General features: G+C 43.9%; 1 protein-coding gene across 1 annotated transcript in view; it reads right to left on the bottom strand.

Moving 5' to 3' along the window:
* Positions 1–737: 737 nt before the first annotated feature.
* Positions 738–18,662, bottom strand: part of LOC139751765 (uncharacterized) — a 34,692-nt gene continuing 16,767 nt past the window's right edge. Inside the window, exons 4-9 of the mRNA XM_071667309.1 lie at positions 17,075–17,214; positions 13,159–13,320; positions 9,718–9,843; positions 8,096–8,276; positions 4,567–4,741; positions 738–1,898 (exon numbers count right to left, since the gene is read on the bottom strand). Coding sequence (XP_071523410.1) covers positions 1,724–1,898; positions 4,567–4,741; positions 8,096–8,276; positions 9,718–9,843; positions 13,159–13,320; positions 17,075–17,214 — 959 coding nt within the window. The 3' untranslated portion in view covers positions 738–1,723. The remainder of the gene's footprint in view (positions 1,899–4,566; positions 4,742–8,095; positions 8,277–9,717; positions 9,844–13,158; positions 13,321–17,074; positions 17,215–18,662) is intronic.

The following is an 18,662-nucleotide window of genomic DNA, read 5'->3' as shown; positions in this document are numbered from 1 at the left end:
GCGTGGGCTATGGATAGAGTTGTGCGCAGGAGGATGGATGTGCTGGAAATGAGATGTTTGAGGACAATGTGTGGTGTGAGGTGGTTTGATCGAGTAAGTAACGGAAGGGTAAGAGAGATGTGTGGAAATAAAAAGAGCGTGGTTGAGAGAGCAGAAGAGGGTGTTTTGAAATGGTTTGGGCACATGGAGAGAATGAGTGAGGAAAGATTGACCAAGAGGATATATGTGTTGGAGGTGGAGGGAACGAGGAGAAGAGGGAGACCAAATTGGAGGTGGAAAGATGGAGTGAAAAAGATTTTGTGTGATCGGGGCCTGAACATGCAGGAGGGTGAAAGGAGGGCAAGGAATAGAGTGAATTGGAGCGATGTGGTATACCGGGGTTGACGTGCTGTCAGTGGAGTGAATCAAGGCATGTGAAGCGTCTGGGGTAAACCATGGAAAGCTGTGTAGGTATGTATATTTGCGTGTGTGGACGTGTGTATGTACATGTGTATGGGGGGGGGGGGGGGCCATTTCTTTCGTCTGTTTCCTTGCGCTACCTCGCTAACGCGGGAGACAGCGACAAAGTATAAAAAAAAAAAAAGAAATATATATATATATATATATATATATATATATATATATATATATATATATATATATATATATATATATATATTGGAAAGGATCACAATTTTGCGCGTGATCACGTATATTCATATGAGTGCACGGGGAAAATGAAACACGCTGAGTTCCCAAGTGCACTTCCGTGTAATAATCACATCATCAGGGGCAACACCAGAGAAGAATATAACAGTCAGATGATATACAACGAAGAGACGTAGCTAGGACGCCATTTGGTAAACATGTGATTGTTCAAGACAGACAACGAGCGTATCATACACTTATGTGGACAAGAAGGGGAATTGTTTACAAATTCTATCAACAATAGATTTATCCAATTTGTATAGACCATCACTAATATTAAGATTACAATTCTCTGTGTATTTGATAATAGAAGATTCACTGATATTTCTCGTGGTACTGGAGTTAGAGTTGATAACTAAAATGGCATTACTTCAGTAAATACAATGATCATAGTTTTTAACGTGATTAAACAAGGCATTTGATTCTTGTCCTGTTCTTATACTATATTTATGTTGCTTAAGTCTAACAGAAAGATCCTCACCCATTCCTCACCCATTCCGCTCATTTCATTTGCTCTTACCTTAAGCCACTCTACACTCAATCTCTCCTGATTTTTCCTCACACAAGTCTCCTTTTCAAGCTTAATTACTCTCACCACTCTCTTCTCCCCAACATTCTCTCTTCATTCTTGAAAACCTCAACAAATTTTCACCTTCGTCTCCACAAGATAGTGATCAGACATCTCACCACCTGCCCATCTCAACACATTAACATCCAAGAGTCTCTCTTTTACACGCCTATCAGTTAATACATAATCTAATATTGCTCGTTGACCATCTTTCCTACTTACCTACGTATACCTGTGCATATCGCCTATGAGTGTTTAACCGCTGTAGTTGTGTTTCTTTGCTTCCGTTTGGTTCAGTTTGCATGAAATTAGGTGTTCGGCTCTTGCCAGTTTTCACAGGTTTTAGAACTGTACTTCTGGATCAGTCATTCTCTATATGCCAGATAGCTTGACTTTTTTCCTATGCGCTGCAGTATTGTGAAGCATACGAACCATGGAGTATTGTCCTGAATATTGCCCTTGCCGGGTTTACGTTATCTGTCCAGGTACTGGTCGAGATAAACAAGTCATTTCATCTACTGTTGTGTCTTCAGGTGTGCTAGCTGGATCTACGTCATCGCCGAGGTACACGTCCAGATACTGATCCAGGTCAACAGGTGTTTGCCTGACCTCAGGATCGTGGATGTCATGCGCAACTTCACCACTGTAACATACAAGATGCGTGTAATACACTCATACATTTGGTCTTCCGCAACTCTACACTCTGCCATATTTGTCTGCAAACTAAAGACGTACATACTATCAAGGAAGAACAATCAATTTTCTCTTATAATCAAAGGTATTGAAGATATGATGATTGATATATACATATCATCATAGCAGTTAGAACTATGTAGCTAACCCACAGCACTAGCAACAAGACTTCCCATGTACCTTGCCTGATCAAGAACCCACTCACACATGTATCTTGCCTGACCAACAACCCAATCACACAGTGAATTATGCTAACAAAGTGGTACCATCTATGCTGGCCACACTGGCGTGACATATACTGGCCACACTGGCACGATATATGCTGGCCACACTGGCACGACTTAAACTGTCCATACTGGCACTATATTTACTGGCCACACTGGTACGACCTATACTGACGACACTGGCATGACCTATACTGGCCACATTGGGATGATATTTGTTGGCCACACTAGTACGACCTATACTGGCTACACTGGCACGACCTATACTAGCCACACTGGTACGATATATTCTGGCCACACTAAAGAGGATCTGCCGCACGTCAAAAAGGGTTTGCAAGAAATGAAGGAGGGTCTGCAACAGCTGGAAGAGGGTTTAACACAGCTGGTAGAGGTCTGCTGCAACTGGGAGAGAGTCTGTCACAAGTGAGGAAAGGTTTGTCACTGCTGGTAGAGGGTAACCACAGCAAGGAAAGGGTCTACTGCGGCTGGGAACATGTCTACTACAGCTGGGAACATGTCTACTACAGCTGGGAACATGTCTACTACAGCTGGGAACATGTCTACTACAGCTGGGAACATGTCTACTACAGCTGGGAACATGTCTACTACAGTTGGGAACATGTCCACTACAGCTGGGAACATGTCTACTACAGCTGGGAACATGTCCACTACAGCTGGGAACATGTCTACTACAGCTGGGAACATGTCTACTACAGCTGGGAACATGTCTACTACAGCTGGGAACATGTCTACTACAGCTGGGAACATGTCCACTACAGCTGGGAACATGTCCACTACAGCTGGGAACATGTCTACTACAGCTGGGAACATGTCTACTACAGCTGGGAGAGAATCTACAGCAGCCAGAAGCGGACTTACCATTCTGGGAGAGGGTCTTCTTCTACAACCGGGAAGAGTCTACCATAGCTATAGTCAGTCAACCACAACAGCAAGAGGGTTTGCCACAGCTGGAAAAGGTCTATTACAGCAAGAAGAAGATTTGCCAGAGCTGGGAGAGGCTCTTCCACAACTGGAGAAGGTCTACGCATCTAGGAGAGGGTTTACCACAACTGGAAGAGGGTGTGCTGCAGCTGGGAGAGGTTCTTTCTCGGCTGAGAGAGGTCTGCCACTGCTGGAAAATAGGCCTACTACAACTGGGAGAGGGTTTGCCATTGATGGGAAAAGGTCTGCACAGCTAAGAAGAGTCTGTCACGGATGGGGAAGGTCTTCCACAGCTAGGAAGGTCTGCTACAGCTGGGAGAGGATCTACCACAGCTGGGAGGATCAACAACAGCTGGGAAAGGGTCTACTACTGCTAGGAGAGGGTTTGCCACAGATGAGAGACGGTCTAACACGGCTGGGAGAGGGTCTACCTCAGCTGGGAAAGGGTCTGCCACAGCTGGGAGAAGTGTTTACCACAGATGGGAGAGGCATGCCGCAGCCAGAAGAGGGACCACCGCAGCTGAGAGAGGTCGGCCACTGCTAGGAAAGGGTCTGTCACACCTGAAGAGGTCCTCTCAGAACTGGAGGAGGTCTGTTACGGCTGGGAAAGATCAATTTAGAGGATTTCTATGAAGGGCTGGCGTCTGCTTATCTGCCCAGTATGTACGTAACAGCTTCACCTCATGCAACTTCACCAGCATCACAGGACTAGATTCTAATTCTAACTCACTGGACCTCTCGTTCTTACCATAAGATTTTACTTTATTACCCTCTTTAGTCTTCATCGTCTACATCACCTACAATACCTTACCCAATATTGTGTTGTTGTTGTTGTTCTTGTATACTTCTCTCAGTTACATGAACCATATTTCCCACACAAACAACACGGTAAAGTATGGCACAGGAGAGTGTCCAGGTTGGTATCATGTGTTTGTCCATACACGTGAGAAGTGAGGGGCAGTTGTCATAACACGTCTGGCGGGGACAAACTTTCACCTAAGACGTCAGAAGTAGCACACAGATGGTATGACGTCAGAAGTAGCACACAGATGGTATGACGTCAGAAGTAGCACACAGGTGATATGACGTCAGAAGTAGCACATAGGTCTGGCTGGGGTCAATTATATCATCACTCTACATCAACCTAACCTAAAAAATTGTTACACTTTACCAACCTGGATGATGTGCTCGCTCCATCATTTTTTTCATTCATTCTTCACTTGCAACTGCTTCTTATGTCACTATTTTTCTCTTGAATATAATCTGCATATTGAAACACTATCACTAATATCATATGGGATGAAATAAAAGTCTTACAAATGAATTAAGACATATATCAACTGTTGAAGTACTTGCTTAATGCACACCAGCTGGATGGGTAGTCTTGAGCTGAGTTGGTCTGACTGTGTCACATCACATGATCTAACAAGAACTAAGAAATCTTCGGCTTACCTCAATCTGGAAACATCCCACACTCTGAGAGTACCGTCTGAACTAGCGGTGTGGAGATGGTTACCACAGATGGCCAGACAGTTAACGCTCTCTGCATGACCTCTGTAAGTCTGTTTCATACTACCACTCTTAACCTCGAAGGCTCGCACCACATGATCGGTGTAGCCCACAAACACTGAGGAAGAAAGAGAGGATCATGCAGGAGTGGAGATCTGGAGAGCAAACCAGGGGACGAGGATCGACGGAGGGAGGATCATGAAAGGGTTGACGTTCTTGTGGGAAGTGGTCATGCTAGGGTGTGAGAGGGGAGGGAATTGCAGGAGACAGGGATCGAGAAAGGGAAGGCCATGCAGGGTCTTGGGGTGAGGCTGGGGAAGGCCATGCAAGGGTAGGGCCGTGAGGGGTGGGAAGGCCGTGCCGGAGCTAGGGGTTATATCATGTAAGAAATCTTTGTGTGGACCACGTACGTACAATGGTCCAGCCAAAATGATCGAAACTTCGACCCATGGCGGTGAGGAAGGTGAATGCGAGAGTCTTGGGGAGAAGGATGACTATGCAATGCGTGGGAGATGAGAGAGCCTGGGAAGTGAGTCAGCTGTTGTTCGCTGATGATACAGCGCTGGTTGCTGATTCGGGTAAGAAACTGCAGAAGCTGGTGACTGAGTTTGGAAGAGCACATGAAAGGAGGAAGTTGAAAGAAATTGTCAATAAAAGCAAGGTTATTAGGTTCAGTGGGATTAAAGGACACATCAGTTGAGGTATGAGTTTAAAAGGAGAAAAACCTGGAGGAAGTGAAGTGTTTTAGATATCTGGGAGTGGATTTGGCAGCGAATAGAACCATGGAAGCGGAAGTGAGGTGGGGAAGGGATGAAGGTTGTGGGAGCGATGAAGAATGTGTGGAAGGCGAGAACGTTATCTTGGAGAGCAAAAATGCGTATGTTTGAAGGAATAGTGGTTCCAACAATGTTATATGGTTGCGAGGCGTGGGCTATAGATCGGGTTGCGCGGAGGTGGGTGGATGTGTTGGAAATGAAGTTTTTGAGGACAATATGTGGTGTGAGGTGGTTTGATCGAGTAAGTAATGAAAGGGTAAGAGAGATGTGTGGTAATAAAAAGAATGTGGTTGAGTGAGCAGAGGGCGTGTTGAAATGCTTTGGTCACATGGAGAGAATGAGTGAGGAAAGATTGACAAAGAGAATATATGTGTCAGAGGTGGAGGGAAGACGTGGAAGGATGGAGTAAAAAAGATTTCGAGCGATCGGGGCTTGAACATACAGGAGGGTGAAAGGCGTGCAAGGAATAGAGTGAATAGGAACGATGTGGTATACCGGGGTCGACGTGGTGTCAATGGATTGAACCAGGGCATGTGAAACGTCTGGGGTAAACTATGGAAAGGTCTGTAGGACATGGATGAGGATAGGGAGCTGTGGTTTCGATGCATTAAATTGGCAGCTAGAGACTGAGTGTGAGCGGATGTGGCATTTTTTCCTCTGTTCCTGACGCTACTTCGTTAGCGCAGGAACGGCGATCAAGTAAAAAAAAAAAGTGGATTAGAATTTATAATGATCTGCGAAAATTATTAAAGATATAACAAAAAAAATTGATAATAATAGAGCATTTGAGTTATATTCAAGATTATATATCTATATGTTGATTTTCAACAAGATATGATATAATTATGATGAATGTCTGAGGAAGTCGATGAAATGGCATAAATATGAAATTTGTTATGTAGGGAGTACATGTAACTATTCATAATTACTCTAGGGTGAACTTCTAGAAGAATTCCAGTGTTACCCAAAACCTCCTGCAACCCAAGGCTCCAATACCAGCGAAATATAGAATACTTTGGAGTGAACAATTCTTTGGTGAGACTATACTAAGTGAAGAGCCTCATCAAAGTTTGCTCTGCACTCATGTTGTTGTCTTATGCAGGCAAAGTCCAGTTACACCAGTAGAGATTACATATACCGTTCTACATATACGCTTATGTATTCTCGAGATTTTGAAACCGAATTGATCTAAATCTTATATACTGATAAGACACACATATCTTTTACGTAGTACAACAACACATATGGCCTATACACATTACAACAACACATATGGCCTATACACAATACAACAACACATATGGCATATACACATTACAACAACACACATGCACTTTATACAGTACTGAAACATACATGCACTTTATACAGTACTGAAACATACATGCACTTTATACAGTACTGAAACATACATGCACTTTATACAGTCCCAACACACATGCACTTAAATGCAGTCCCAACACACATGCATACAGTACTGAAACACACATTCATACATATATACTTTACAAAGCAGAGCACACATACACCTTATAGAATACCAGTACATTGCCAAGATACACATACACTTTATACAGTATCCGGACTAATATGCACTTTATACAGTACCAGGAGACACATGTTCTTTATACAGTACCAGGAGACATGTTCTTTATACAGTACCATTATACACACGCTTTTTATACAGTAGCAGGATACACTTCCATGCACTTCATACAGCACTAGAGTACACTTACATGCACTTTATACTGTCCTAGGGTACACTTACATGCACTTTATACTGTCCTAGGGTACACTTATATGCACGTTATATTGTCCTAGGGTACACTTACATGCACTTTATACTGTCCTAGGGTACACTTACATGCACTTTATACTGTCCTAGGGTACACTTACATGCACTTTATACTGTCCTAGGGTACACTTACATGCACTTTATACTGTTCTAGGGTACACTTACATGCACTTTATGCTGTCCTAGGGTACACTTACACGCACTTTATACTGTCCTAGGGTACACTTACATGCACTTTATACTGTCCTAGGGTACACTTACATGCACTTTATACTGTCCTAGGGTACACTTACATGCACTTTATATTGTCCTAGGGTACACTTATATTCACTTTATACTGTCCTAGGGTACACTTACATGCACTTTATACTCTCCTAGGGTACACTTACATGCACTTTATACTCTCCTAGGGTACACTTACATGCACTTTATACTGTCCTAGGGTACACTTACATGCACTTTATACTGTCCTAGGGTACACTTACATGCACTTTATATTGTCCTAGGGTACACTTACATGCACTTTATACTGTCCTAGGGTACACTTACATGCACTTTATACTGTCCTAGAGTACATTTACATGCACTTTATACTGTTCTAGGGTACACTTACATGCACTTTATGCTGTCCTAGGGTACACTTACATACACTTTATACTGTCCTAGGGTACACTTACATGCACTTTATATTGTCCTAGGGTACACTTACATGCACTTTATACTGTCCCAGGGTACACTTACATGCACTTTATATTGTCCTAGGGTACACTTACATGCACTTTATACTGTCCTAGGGTACACTTACATGCACTTTATATTGTCCTAGGGTACACTTACATGCACTTTATACTGTCCCAGGGTACACTTACATGCACTTTATGTAGCACCAGTATACACTTACAAATACCATGATGTAAAGTAAGACATATTACGCTTCCTTGGCTGTTGGTGGGTGTGTAAGTGCGGGTACACTCGCCAAAGTGTCGTACCCAACACTTGACGGAGGTATCGTTACTGCCACTGTAAACAAGTCTCTTGACCACCTTCAGGCACGTTATGGAGCCCTGGTGACCTTCCAGGGTCTGAGAGAATAGGTCACTAGTTACATCCTCAAGTAATGTTAAGCACGGTATGTGTCAACACGGTATGTGTCAACACGGTATGTGTCAACACGGTATGAGTCAACACGGCATGAGTCAACACGGTATGTGTCAACACGATATGTGTCAACACGGCATGAGTCAACACGGTATGTGTCAACACGGTATGTGTCAACACGGTATGTGTCAACACGGTATGTGTCAACACGATATGTGTCAACACGGCATGAGTCAACACGGTATGTGTCAACACGGTATGTGTCAACACGGTATGTGTCAACACGGTATGTGTCAACACGATATGTGTCAACACGGCATGAGTCAACACGGTATGTGTCAACATGGTAAGAGTCAACACGGTATGTGTCAACACGGCATGAATCAACACGGTATGTGTTAACACGGTAAGAGTCAACACGGCATGAGTCAACACGGCATGAGTCAACACGGTATGTGTCAACACGGTATGTGTCAACACGGCATGAGTCAACACGGCATGAGTCAACACGGTATGTGTCAACACGGTATGTGTCAACACGGCATGAGTCAACACGGCATGAGTCAACACGGTATGTGTCAACACGGTATGTGTCAACACGGCATGAGTCAACACGGTATGTGTCAACACGGCATGAGTCAACACGGTATGTGTCAACACTGTATGAATCAACACGGTATGTGTCAAGACGGTATGTGTCAACACGGTATGAGTCAACACGGTATGTGTCAACACGGTATGAATCAACACGGTACGTGTCAAGACGGTTTGTGTCAACACGGTATGAGTCAACACGGTATGAGTCAACACGGTATGAACCAACACGGTATGTGTCAACACGGTATGAGTCAACACGGTATGTGTCAACACGGCATGAGTCAACACGGTATGTGTCAACACGGTATGTGTCAACACGGTATGAGTCAACACGGCATGTGTCAACACGGCATGTGTCAACAAGGTATGTGTCAACACGGTATGAGTCAACACGGTATGTGTCAACACGGTATGTGTCAACACGGTATGTGTCAACACGGTATGAGTCAACACGGTATGTGTCAACACGGTATGAGTCAACACGGTATGTGTCAACACGGTATGTGTCAACAGGGTATGTGTCAACAGGGTATGTGTCAACACGGTATGTGTCAACACGGTATGTGTCAACATGGTATGTGTCAACAGGGTATGTGTCAACAGGGTATGAGTCAACACGGTTTGTGTCAACATGGTATGTGTCAACACGGTATGTGTCAACAGGGTATGTGTCAAAAGGGTATGTGTCAACAGGGTATGTGTCAACAGGGTATGTGTCAACACGGTATGTGTCAACAGGGTATGTGTCAAAAGGGTATGTGTCAACAGGGTATGTGTCAACAGGGTATGTGTCAACAGGCAGGGGTAAGATGAGGGTTGGAGGCTTACCTTGAGACAACGACCACCGCTGATACTCCACACCTTAATGACACCATCAGCGCTACCTGTATACAGCAGTACTCGCTCATTATCTGCCTCCAGGCTCGTGACTGACCCAGAGTGTTGCTTGAATATCTGCAGAGAAACACAACTTCACTACTCCAAACTCCAACACTAACCTCCCAATACTTTAACCCGTCATAACGCAGTAATGATGTAGCTTGGAACACTAGGTGTGTCACAACACAGTGATGATGTAGCTTGGAACACTAGGTGTGTCACAACACAGTGATGATGTAGCCTGGAACACTAGGTGTGTCACAACACAGTGATGATGTAGCTTGGAACACTAGGTGTGTCACAACACAGTGATGATGTACCTTGGAACACTAGGTGTGTCACAACACAGTGATGATGTAACTTGGAACACTAGGTGTGTCACAACACAGTGATGATGTAGCCTGGAACACTAGGTCTATCACAACACAGTAATGATGTAGCCTGGAACACTAGGTGTGTCACAACACAGTGATGATGTAGCCTGGAACACTAGGTGTGTCACAACACAGTGATGATGTAGCCTGGAACACTAGGTGTGTCACAACACAGTGATGATGTAGCCTGGAACACTAGGTGTGTCACAACACAGTGATGATGTACCTTGGAACACTAGGTGTGTCACAACACAGTGATGATGTAGCCTGGAACACTAGGTGTGTCACAACACAGTGATGATGTAGCTTGGAACACTAGGTGTGTCACAACACAGTGATGATGTACCTTGGAACACTAGGTGTGTCACAACACAGTGATGATGTAGCCTGGAACACTAGGTGTGTCACAACACAGTGATGATGTACCTTGGAACACTAGGTGTGTCACAACACAGTGATGATGTAGCCTGGAGCACTAGGTGTGTCACAACACAGTGATGATGTACCTTGGAACACTAGGTGTGTCACAACGCAGTGATGATGTACCTTGGAACACTAGGTCTATCACAACACAGTGATGATGTAGCCTGGAACACTAGGTGTGTCACAACACAGTGATGATGTAGCTTGGAACACTAGGTGTGTCACAACACAGTGATAGTGTAGCTTGGAACACTAGGTCTATCACAACACAGTGATGATGTAGCTTGGAACACTAGGTGTGTCACAACACAGTGATGATGTACCTTGGAACACTAGGTCTATCACAACACAGTGATGATGTAGCCTGGAACACTAGGTGTGTCACAACACAGTGATAGTGTAGCCTGGAACACTAGGTCTATCACAACACAGTGATGATGTAGCCTGGAACACTAGGTGTGTCACAACACAGTGATAGTGTAGCTTGGAACACTAGGTCTATCACAACACAGTGATGATGTAGCCTGGAACACTAGGTCTATCACAACACAGTGATGATGTAGCCTGGAACACTAGGTCTATCACAACACAGTGATGATGTAGCCTGGAACACTAGGTGTGTCACAACACAGTGATAGTGTAGCTTGGAACACTAGGTGTGTCACAACACAGTGATGATGTACCTTGGAACACTAGGTGTGTCACAACACAGTGATGATGTAGCTTGGAACACTAGGTGTGTCACAACACAGTGATGATGTAGCTTGGAACACTAGGTGTGTCACAACACAGTGATGATGTAGCCTGGAACACTAGGTGTGTCACAACACAGTGATAGTGTACTTTGGAACACTAGGTCTATCACAACACAGTGATGATGTAGCCTGGAACACTAGGTGTGTCACAACACAGTGATGATGTACCTTGGAACACTAGGTGTGTCACAACACAGTGATAGTGTAGCCTGGAACACTAGGTGTGTCACAACACTGTGATGATGTAGCTTGGAACACTATGTGTGTCACAACACAGTGATGATGTACCTTGGAACACTATGTGTGTCACAACACAGTGATGATGTAGCCTGGAACACTAGGTGTGTCACGACACAGTGATGATGTAGCCTGGAACACTATGTGTGTCACGACACAGTGATGATGTAGCCTGGAACACTAGGTGTGTCACGACACAGTGATGATGTACCTTGGAACACTAGGTGTGTCACAACACAGTGATGATGTAGCCTGGAACACTATGTGTGTCACGACACAGTGATGATGTAGCCTGGAACACTATGTGTGTCACGACACAGTGATGATGTAGCCTGGAACACTATGTGTGTCACGACACAGTGATGATGTAGCCTGGAACACTATGTGTGTCACGACACAGTGATGATGTAGCCTGGAACACTAGGTGTGTCACGACACAGTGATGATGTAGCCTGGAACACTAGGTGTGTCACAACACAGTGATGATGTACCTTGGAACACTAGGTGTGTCACAACACAGTGATGATGTAGCCTGGAACACTAGGTGTATCACAACACAGTGATGATGTAGCCTGGAACACTAGGTGTGTCACAACACAGTGATGATGTACCTTGGAACACTAGGTGTGTCACGACACAGTGATGATGTAGCCTGGAACACTAGGTGTGTCACAACACAGTGATGATGTAGCTTGGAACACTAGGTCTATCACAACACAGTGATGATGTACCTTGGAACACTAGGTGTGTCACAACACAGTGATGATGTAGCCTGGAACACTAGGTGTGTCACCAACACAGTGATGATGTACCTTGGAACACTAGGTGTGTCACAACACAGTGATGATGTACCTTGGAACACTAGGTGTGTCACAAACACAGTGATGATGTAGCTGGAACACTAGGTGTGTAACGACACAGTGATGATGTACATTGGAACACCTATGTGTGTCACAACACAGTGATGATGTAGCCTGGAACACTAGGTGTGTCACGACACCAGTGATGATGTAGCCTGGAACACTAGGTGTGTCAACAGACAACCAGTGAATTAGCCTGGAACACTTGGAACACTAGGTGTGTCACAACACAGTGATGATGTAGCCTGGAACACTAGGTGTGTCACAACACAGTGATGATGTACCTTGGAACACTATGTGTGTTACAACACAGTGATGATGTACCTTGGAACACTAGGTGTGTCACAACACAGTGATGATGTACCTTGGAACACTAGGTGTGTCACAACACAGTGATGATGTAGCTTGGAACACTAGGTGTGTCACAACACAGTGATGATGTAGCCTGGAACACTAGGTGTGTCACAACACAGTGATGATGTAGCCTGGAACACTAGGTGTGTCACAACACAGTGATGATGTACCTTGGAACACTAGGTGTGTCACAACACAGTGATGATGTAGCCTGGAACACTAGGTGTGTCACAACACAGTGATGATGTACCTTGGAACACTATGTGTGTCACAACACAGTGATGATGTACCTTGGAACACTAGGTGTGTCACAACACAGTGATAGTGTAGCGTGGAGACAGCAGGTCATATCTAGTGATCAGGAGAGGGTGGTGTTGACTCACCTACCTGGAGACAACATCCTGTGTGCAGGGACCAGGAGCGAGCGGTGGTGTCTGTGCTGCCCGTGATGACCAGGTCACCAGGATTGATGTTCAGACGTTTTTCCTTCATGTCCCCAGTGTTGTGACCTCCGAGGAAGATCACAGGGTAGACGGCCTTATGATGACCCTGTAGGGAAGGAATCCGTGCACACGTCAGCAGAGATGACTTCGTACATGTGAAGGACGGATAACAGGAGACCTGACGAGGTTATCTGCTGGAGGACGGTACATGGGAAGGACAAGTAACAGATTGGTTTATACATCAATCATCTGTTACCAGGACATTATACTATATAGGAGTCGTCATTTACTGGAAACAGTGAAAGGTGCGTAAAGGAGGAGTTCCCCACTTATCATTTTCTCCTGCTGGTAAACATCTAAGTTGGAACCTTATGATGTATGTAGTCTGATGCACATCACCAGGAATACTGTACAAGAGAGACTTAATGGAAATATTACCCCCGTGTACTCTCAGTATAGTGGTATTACTCCCTCCCCCGGTGTACTCTCAGTATAGTGGTATTACTCTCTCCCCCGTGTACTCTCAGTATAGTGGTATTACTCCCTCCCCCGGTGTACTCTCAGTATAGTGGTATTACTCTCTCCCCCGGTGTACTCTCAGTATAGTGGTATTACTCCCTCCCCCGTGTACTCTCAGTATAGTGGTATTACTCCCTCCCCCGGTGTACTCTCAGTATAGTGGTATTACTCTCTCCCCCGTGTACTCTCAGTATAGTGGTATTACTCCCTCCCCCGGTGTACTCTCAGTATAGTGGTATTACTCCCTCCCCCGGTGTACTCTCAGTATAGTGGTATTACTCTCTCCCCCGTGTACTCTCAGTATAGTGGTATTACTCCCTCCCCCGGTGTACTCTCAGTATAGTGGTATTACTCCCTCCCCCGTGTACTCTCAGTATAGTGGTATTACTCCCTCCCCCGTGTACTCTCAGTATAGTGGTATTACTCCCTCCCCCGGTGTACTCTCAGTATAGTGGTATTACTCTCTCCCCCGTGTACTCTCAGTATAGTGGTATTACTCCCTCCCCCGGTGTACTCTCAGTATAGTGGTATTACTCCCTCCCCCGGTGTACTCTCAGTATAGTGGTATTACTCCCTCCCCCGGTGTACTCTCAGTATAGTGGTATTACTCTCTCCCCCGTGTACTCTCAGTATAGTGGTATTACTCCCTCCCCCGGTGTACTCTCAGTATAGTGGTATTACTCCCTCCCCCGGTGTACTCTCAGTATAGTGGTATTACTCTCTCCCCCGTGTACTCTCAGTATAGTGGTATTACTCCCTCCCCCGTGTACTCTCAGTATAGTGGTATTACTCCCTCCCTCGTGTACTCTCAGTATAGTGGTATTACTCCCTCTTGTGTGATGATGTATACTGACATTACTCCAACATGTACTCTGAGGTATACTGACATTACTCCAACATGTACTCTGAGGTATACTGACATTACTCCAACATGTACTCTGAGGTATACTGGCATTACTTCGTCCGATGATATGAGGTATGCTGGTATTACCCTGAGTCATACTGGCATTACTCCCTCCTGTACTCCATGAGGAAGGTAGCTCAGTGTAGGAAAGTGTATGAGGAAGGTAGCCCAGTGTAAGAGAGTGCGTCAGGAAGGTAGCCCAGTGTAAGAGAGTGCGTCAAGAAGGTAGCCCAGTGTAAGAGAGTGCGTCAGGAAGGTAGCCCAGTGTAAGAGAGTGCGTCAGGAAGGTAGCCCAGTGTAAGAGAGTGCGTCAGGAAGGTAGCCTCGTTTATCCTAACAATTCTTAACGTAACGGGTCGCTTCAATGAACAATCGTTGAGAGAAAAAGTACAAAGGTTACTGAAATCAATAATGTTTTGGTACGAAAAGTTTTATGATCAATAATGTTTTCACCTAGAAGTGTCATTATCAGTAATGTTCTCACCTAGAAGTGTCATGATCAGTAATGTTCTCACCTGGATGTGTTATGATCAGTAATGTTCTCACCTAGATGTGTTATGATCAGTAATGTTCTCACTTGGAAGTGTTATGATCAGTAATGTTCTCACTTGGAAGTGTCATGATCAGTAATGTTCTCACCTGGAAGTGTTATGATCAGTAATGTTCTCACTTGGAAGTGTTATGATCAGTAATGTTCTCACCTGGAAGTGTTATGATCAGTAATGTTCTCACCTAGAAGTGTCATGATCAGTAATGTTCTCACCTGGATGTGTTATGATCAGTAATGTTCTCACCTAGATGTGTTATGATCAGTAATGTTCTCACCTGGATGTGTTATGATCAGTAATGTTCTCACCTAGATGTGTTATCATCAGTAATGTTCTCACTTGGAAGTGTTATGATCAGTAATGTTCTCACTTGGAAGTGTCATGATCAGTAATGTTCTCACCTGGAAGTGTCATGATCAGTAATGTTCTCACCTGGAAGTGTTATGATCAGTAATGTTCTCACCTGGAAGTGTTATGATCAGTAATGTTCTCACTTGGAAGTGTTATGATCAGTAATGTTCTCACTTGGAAGTGTTATGATCAGTAATGTTCTCACTTGGAAGTGTTATGATCAGTAATGTTCTCACCTGGAAGTGTCATGATCAGTAATGTTCTCACCTGGAAGTGTTATGATCAGTAATGTTCTCACTTGGAAGTGTTATGATCAGTAATGTTCTCACTTGGAAGTGTCATGATCAGTAATGTTCTCACCTGGAAGTGTCATGATCAGTAATGTTCTCACCTGGAAGTGTTATGATCAGTAATGTTCTCACCTGGAAGTGTCATGATCAGTAATGTTCTCACCTGGAAGTGTTATGATCAGTAATGTTCTCACCTAGATGTGTTATGATCAGTAATGTTCTCACCTAGATGTGTTATGATCAGTAATGTTCTCACCTAGATGTGTTATGATCAGTAATGTTCTCACCTAGATGTGTTATGATCAGTAATGTTCTCACCTAGATGTGTTATGATCAGTAATGTTCTCACCTGGAAGTGTTATGATCAGTAATGTTCTCACTTGGAAGTGTTATGATCAGTAATGTTCTCACCTGGAAGTGTTATGATCAGTAATGTTCTCACTTGGAAGTGTTATGATCAGTAATGTTCTCACTTGGAAGTGTCATGATCAGTAATGTTCTCACCTGGAAGTGTTATGATCAGTAATGTTCTCACTTGGAAGTGTTATGATCAGTAATGTTCTCACTTGGAAGTGTTATGATCAGTAATGTTCTCACTTGGAAGTGTTATGATCAGTAATGTTCTCACTTGGAAGTGTTATGATCAGTAATGTTCTCACTTGGAAGTGTCATGATCAGTAATGTTCTCACCTGGAAGTGTTATGATCAGTAATGTTCTCACCTGGAAGTGTCATGATCAGTAATGTTCTCACCTGGAAGTGTTATGATCAGTAATGTTCTCACCTGGAAGTGTCATGATCAGTAATGTTCTCACCTGGAAGTGTTATGATCAGTAATGTTCTCACTTGGAAGTGTTATGATCAGTAATGTTCTCACCTGGAAGTGTTATGATCAGTAATGTTCTCACTTGGAAGTGTCATGATCAGTAATGTTCTCACCTGGAAGTGTTATGATCAGTAATGTTCTCACCTAGATGTGTTATGATCAGTAATGTTCTCACCTGGAAGTGTTATGATCAGTAATGTTCTCACCTGGAAGTGTCATGATCAGTAATGTTCTCACCTGGAAGTGTTATGATCAGTAATGTTCTCACTTGGAAGTGTCATGATCAGTAATGTTCTCACCTGGAAGTGTTATGATCAGTAATGTTCTCACTTGGAAGTGTCATGATCAGTAATGTTCTCACCTGGAAGTGTTATGATCAGTAATGTTCTCACCTGGAAGTGTTATGATCAGTAATGTTCTCACCTGGAAAGTTCGTACGCACGCTTCCTCCTGGTCCATTGCAGCATCAGCGTCGACCCGCCAGACCTTGACCGTCTTGTCGTACGAGGTACTCAAGAGTAAGTCATCAGTACAGATAATGTTATGAATCTGTTGCATGTGTCCTGGCCAGGGAAACGTTGGCAAACATTACTCATCTAAAGTAAGAATTTCCTTCTACAATTGTCCTATGTTATGGGCTATTCCTCCAGCATATAGTCAATATTACATTCATATAGCAAGCTATTCATTACCATAATAATATACATATTCATATTTCTTCATTATACTTAACCGCAGTCTCAAGCGTTAGCGAGGAAACAGACGAGGAATGTCCCAACCCTACCACATACAAATGTATTTACATAAACGCCCACACACCCACATATTTACATAAACGCCCACACACCCACATATTTACATAAACGCCCACACACCCACATATTTACATAAACGCCCACACACCCACATATTTACATAAACGCCCACACACCCACATATTTACATAAACGCCCACACACCCACATATTTACATAAACGCCCACACACCCACATATTTACATAAACGCCCACACACCCACATATTTACATAAACGCCCACACACCCACATATTTACATAAACGCCCACACACCCACATATTTACATAAACGCCCACACACCCACATATTTACATAAACGCCCACACACCCACATATTTACATAAACGCCCACACACCCACATATTTACATAAACGCCCACACACCCACATATTTACATAAACGCCCACACACCCACATATTTACATAAACGCCCACACACCCACATATTTACATAAACGCCCACACACCCACATATTTACATAAACGCCCACACACCCACATATTTACATAAACGCCCACACACCCACATATTTACATAAACGCCCACACACCCACATATTTACATAAACGCCCACACACCCACATATTTACATAAACGCCCACACACCCACATATTTACATAAACGCCCACACACCCACATATTACATAAACGCCCACACACCCACATATTTACATAAACGCCCACACACCCACATATTTACATAAACGCCCACACACCCACATATTTACATAAACGCCCACACACCCACATATTTACATAAACGCCCACACACCCACATATTTACATAAACGCCCACACACCCACATATTTACATAAACGCCCACACACCCACATATTTACATAAACGCCCACACACCCACATATTTACATAAACGCCCACACACCCACATATTTACATAAACGCCCACACACCCACATATTTACATAAACGCCCACACACCCACATATTTACATAAACGCCCACACACCCACATATTTACATAAACGCCCACACACCCACATATTTACATAAACGCCCACACACCCACATATTTACATAAACGCCCACACACCCACATATTTACATAAACGCCCACACACCCACATATTTACATAAACGCCCACACACCCACATATTTACATAAACGCCCACACACCCACATATTTACATAAACGCCCACACACCCACATATTTACATAAACGCCCACACACCCACATATTTACATAAA

This window comes from Panulirus ornatus, chromosome 12 (assembly GCF_036320965.1).
Source record: "Panulirus ornatus isolate Po-2019 chromosome 12, ASM3632096v1, whole genome shotgun sequence".
Taxonomy (NCBI): Eukaryota; Metazoa; Arthropoda; class Malacostraca; order Decapoda; family Palinuridae; genus Panulirus; species Panulirus ornatus.
The sequence above is the reverse complement of the archived record's forward strand: the minus strand, read 5'-3'. Positions and strand labels throughout refer to the sequence as shown.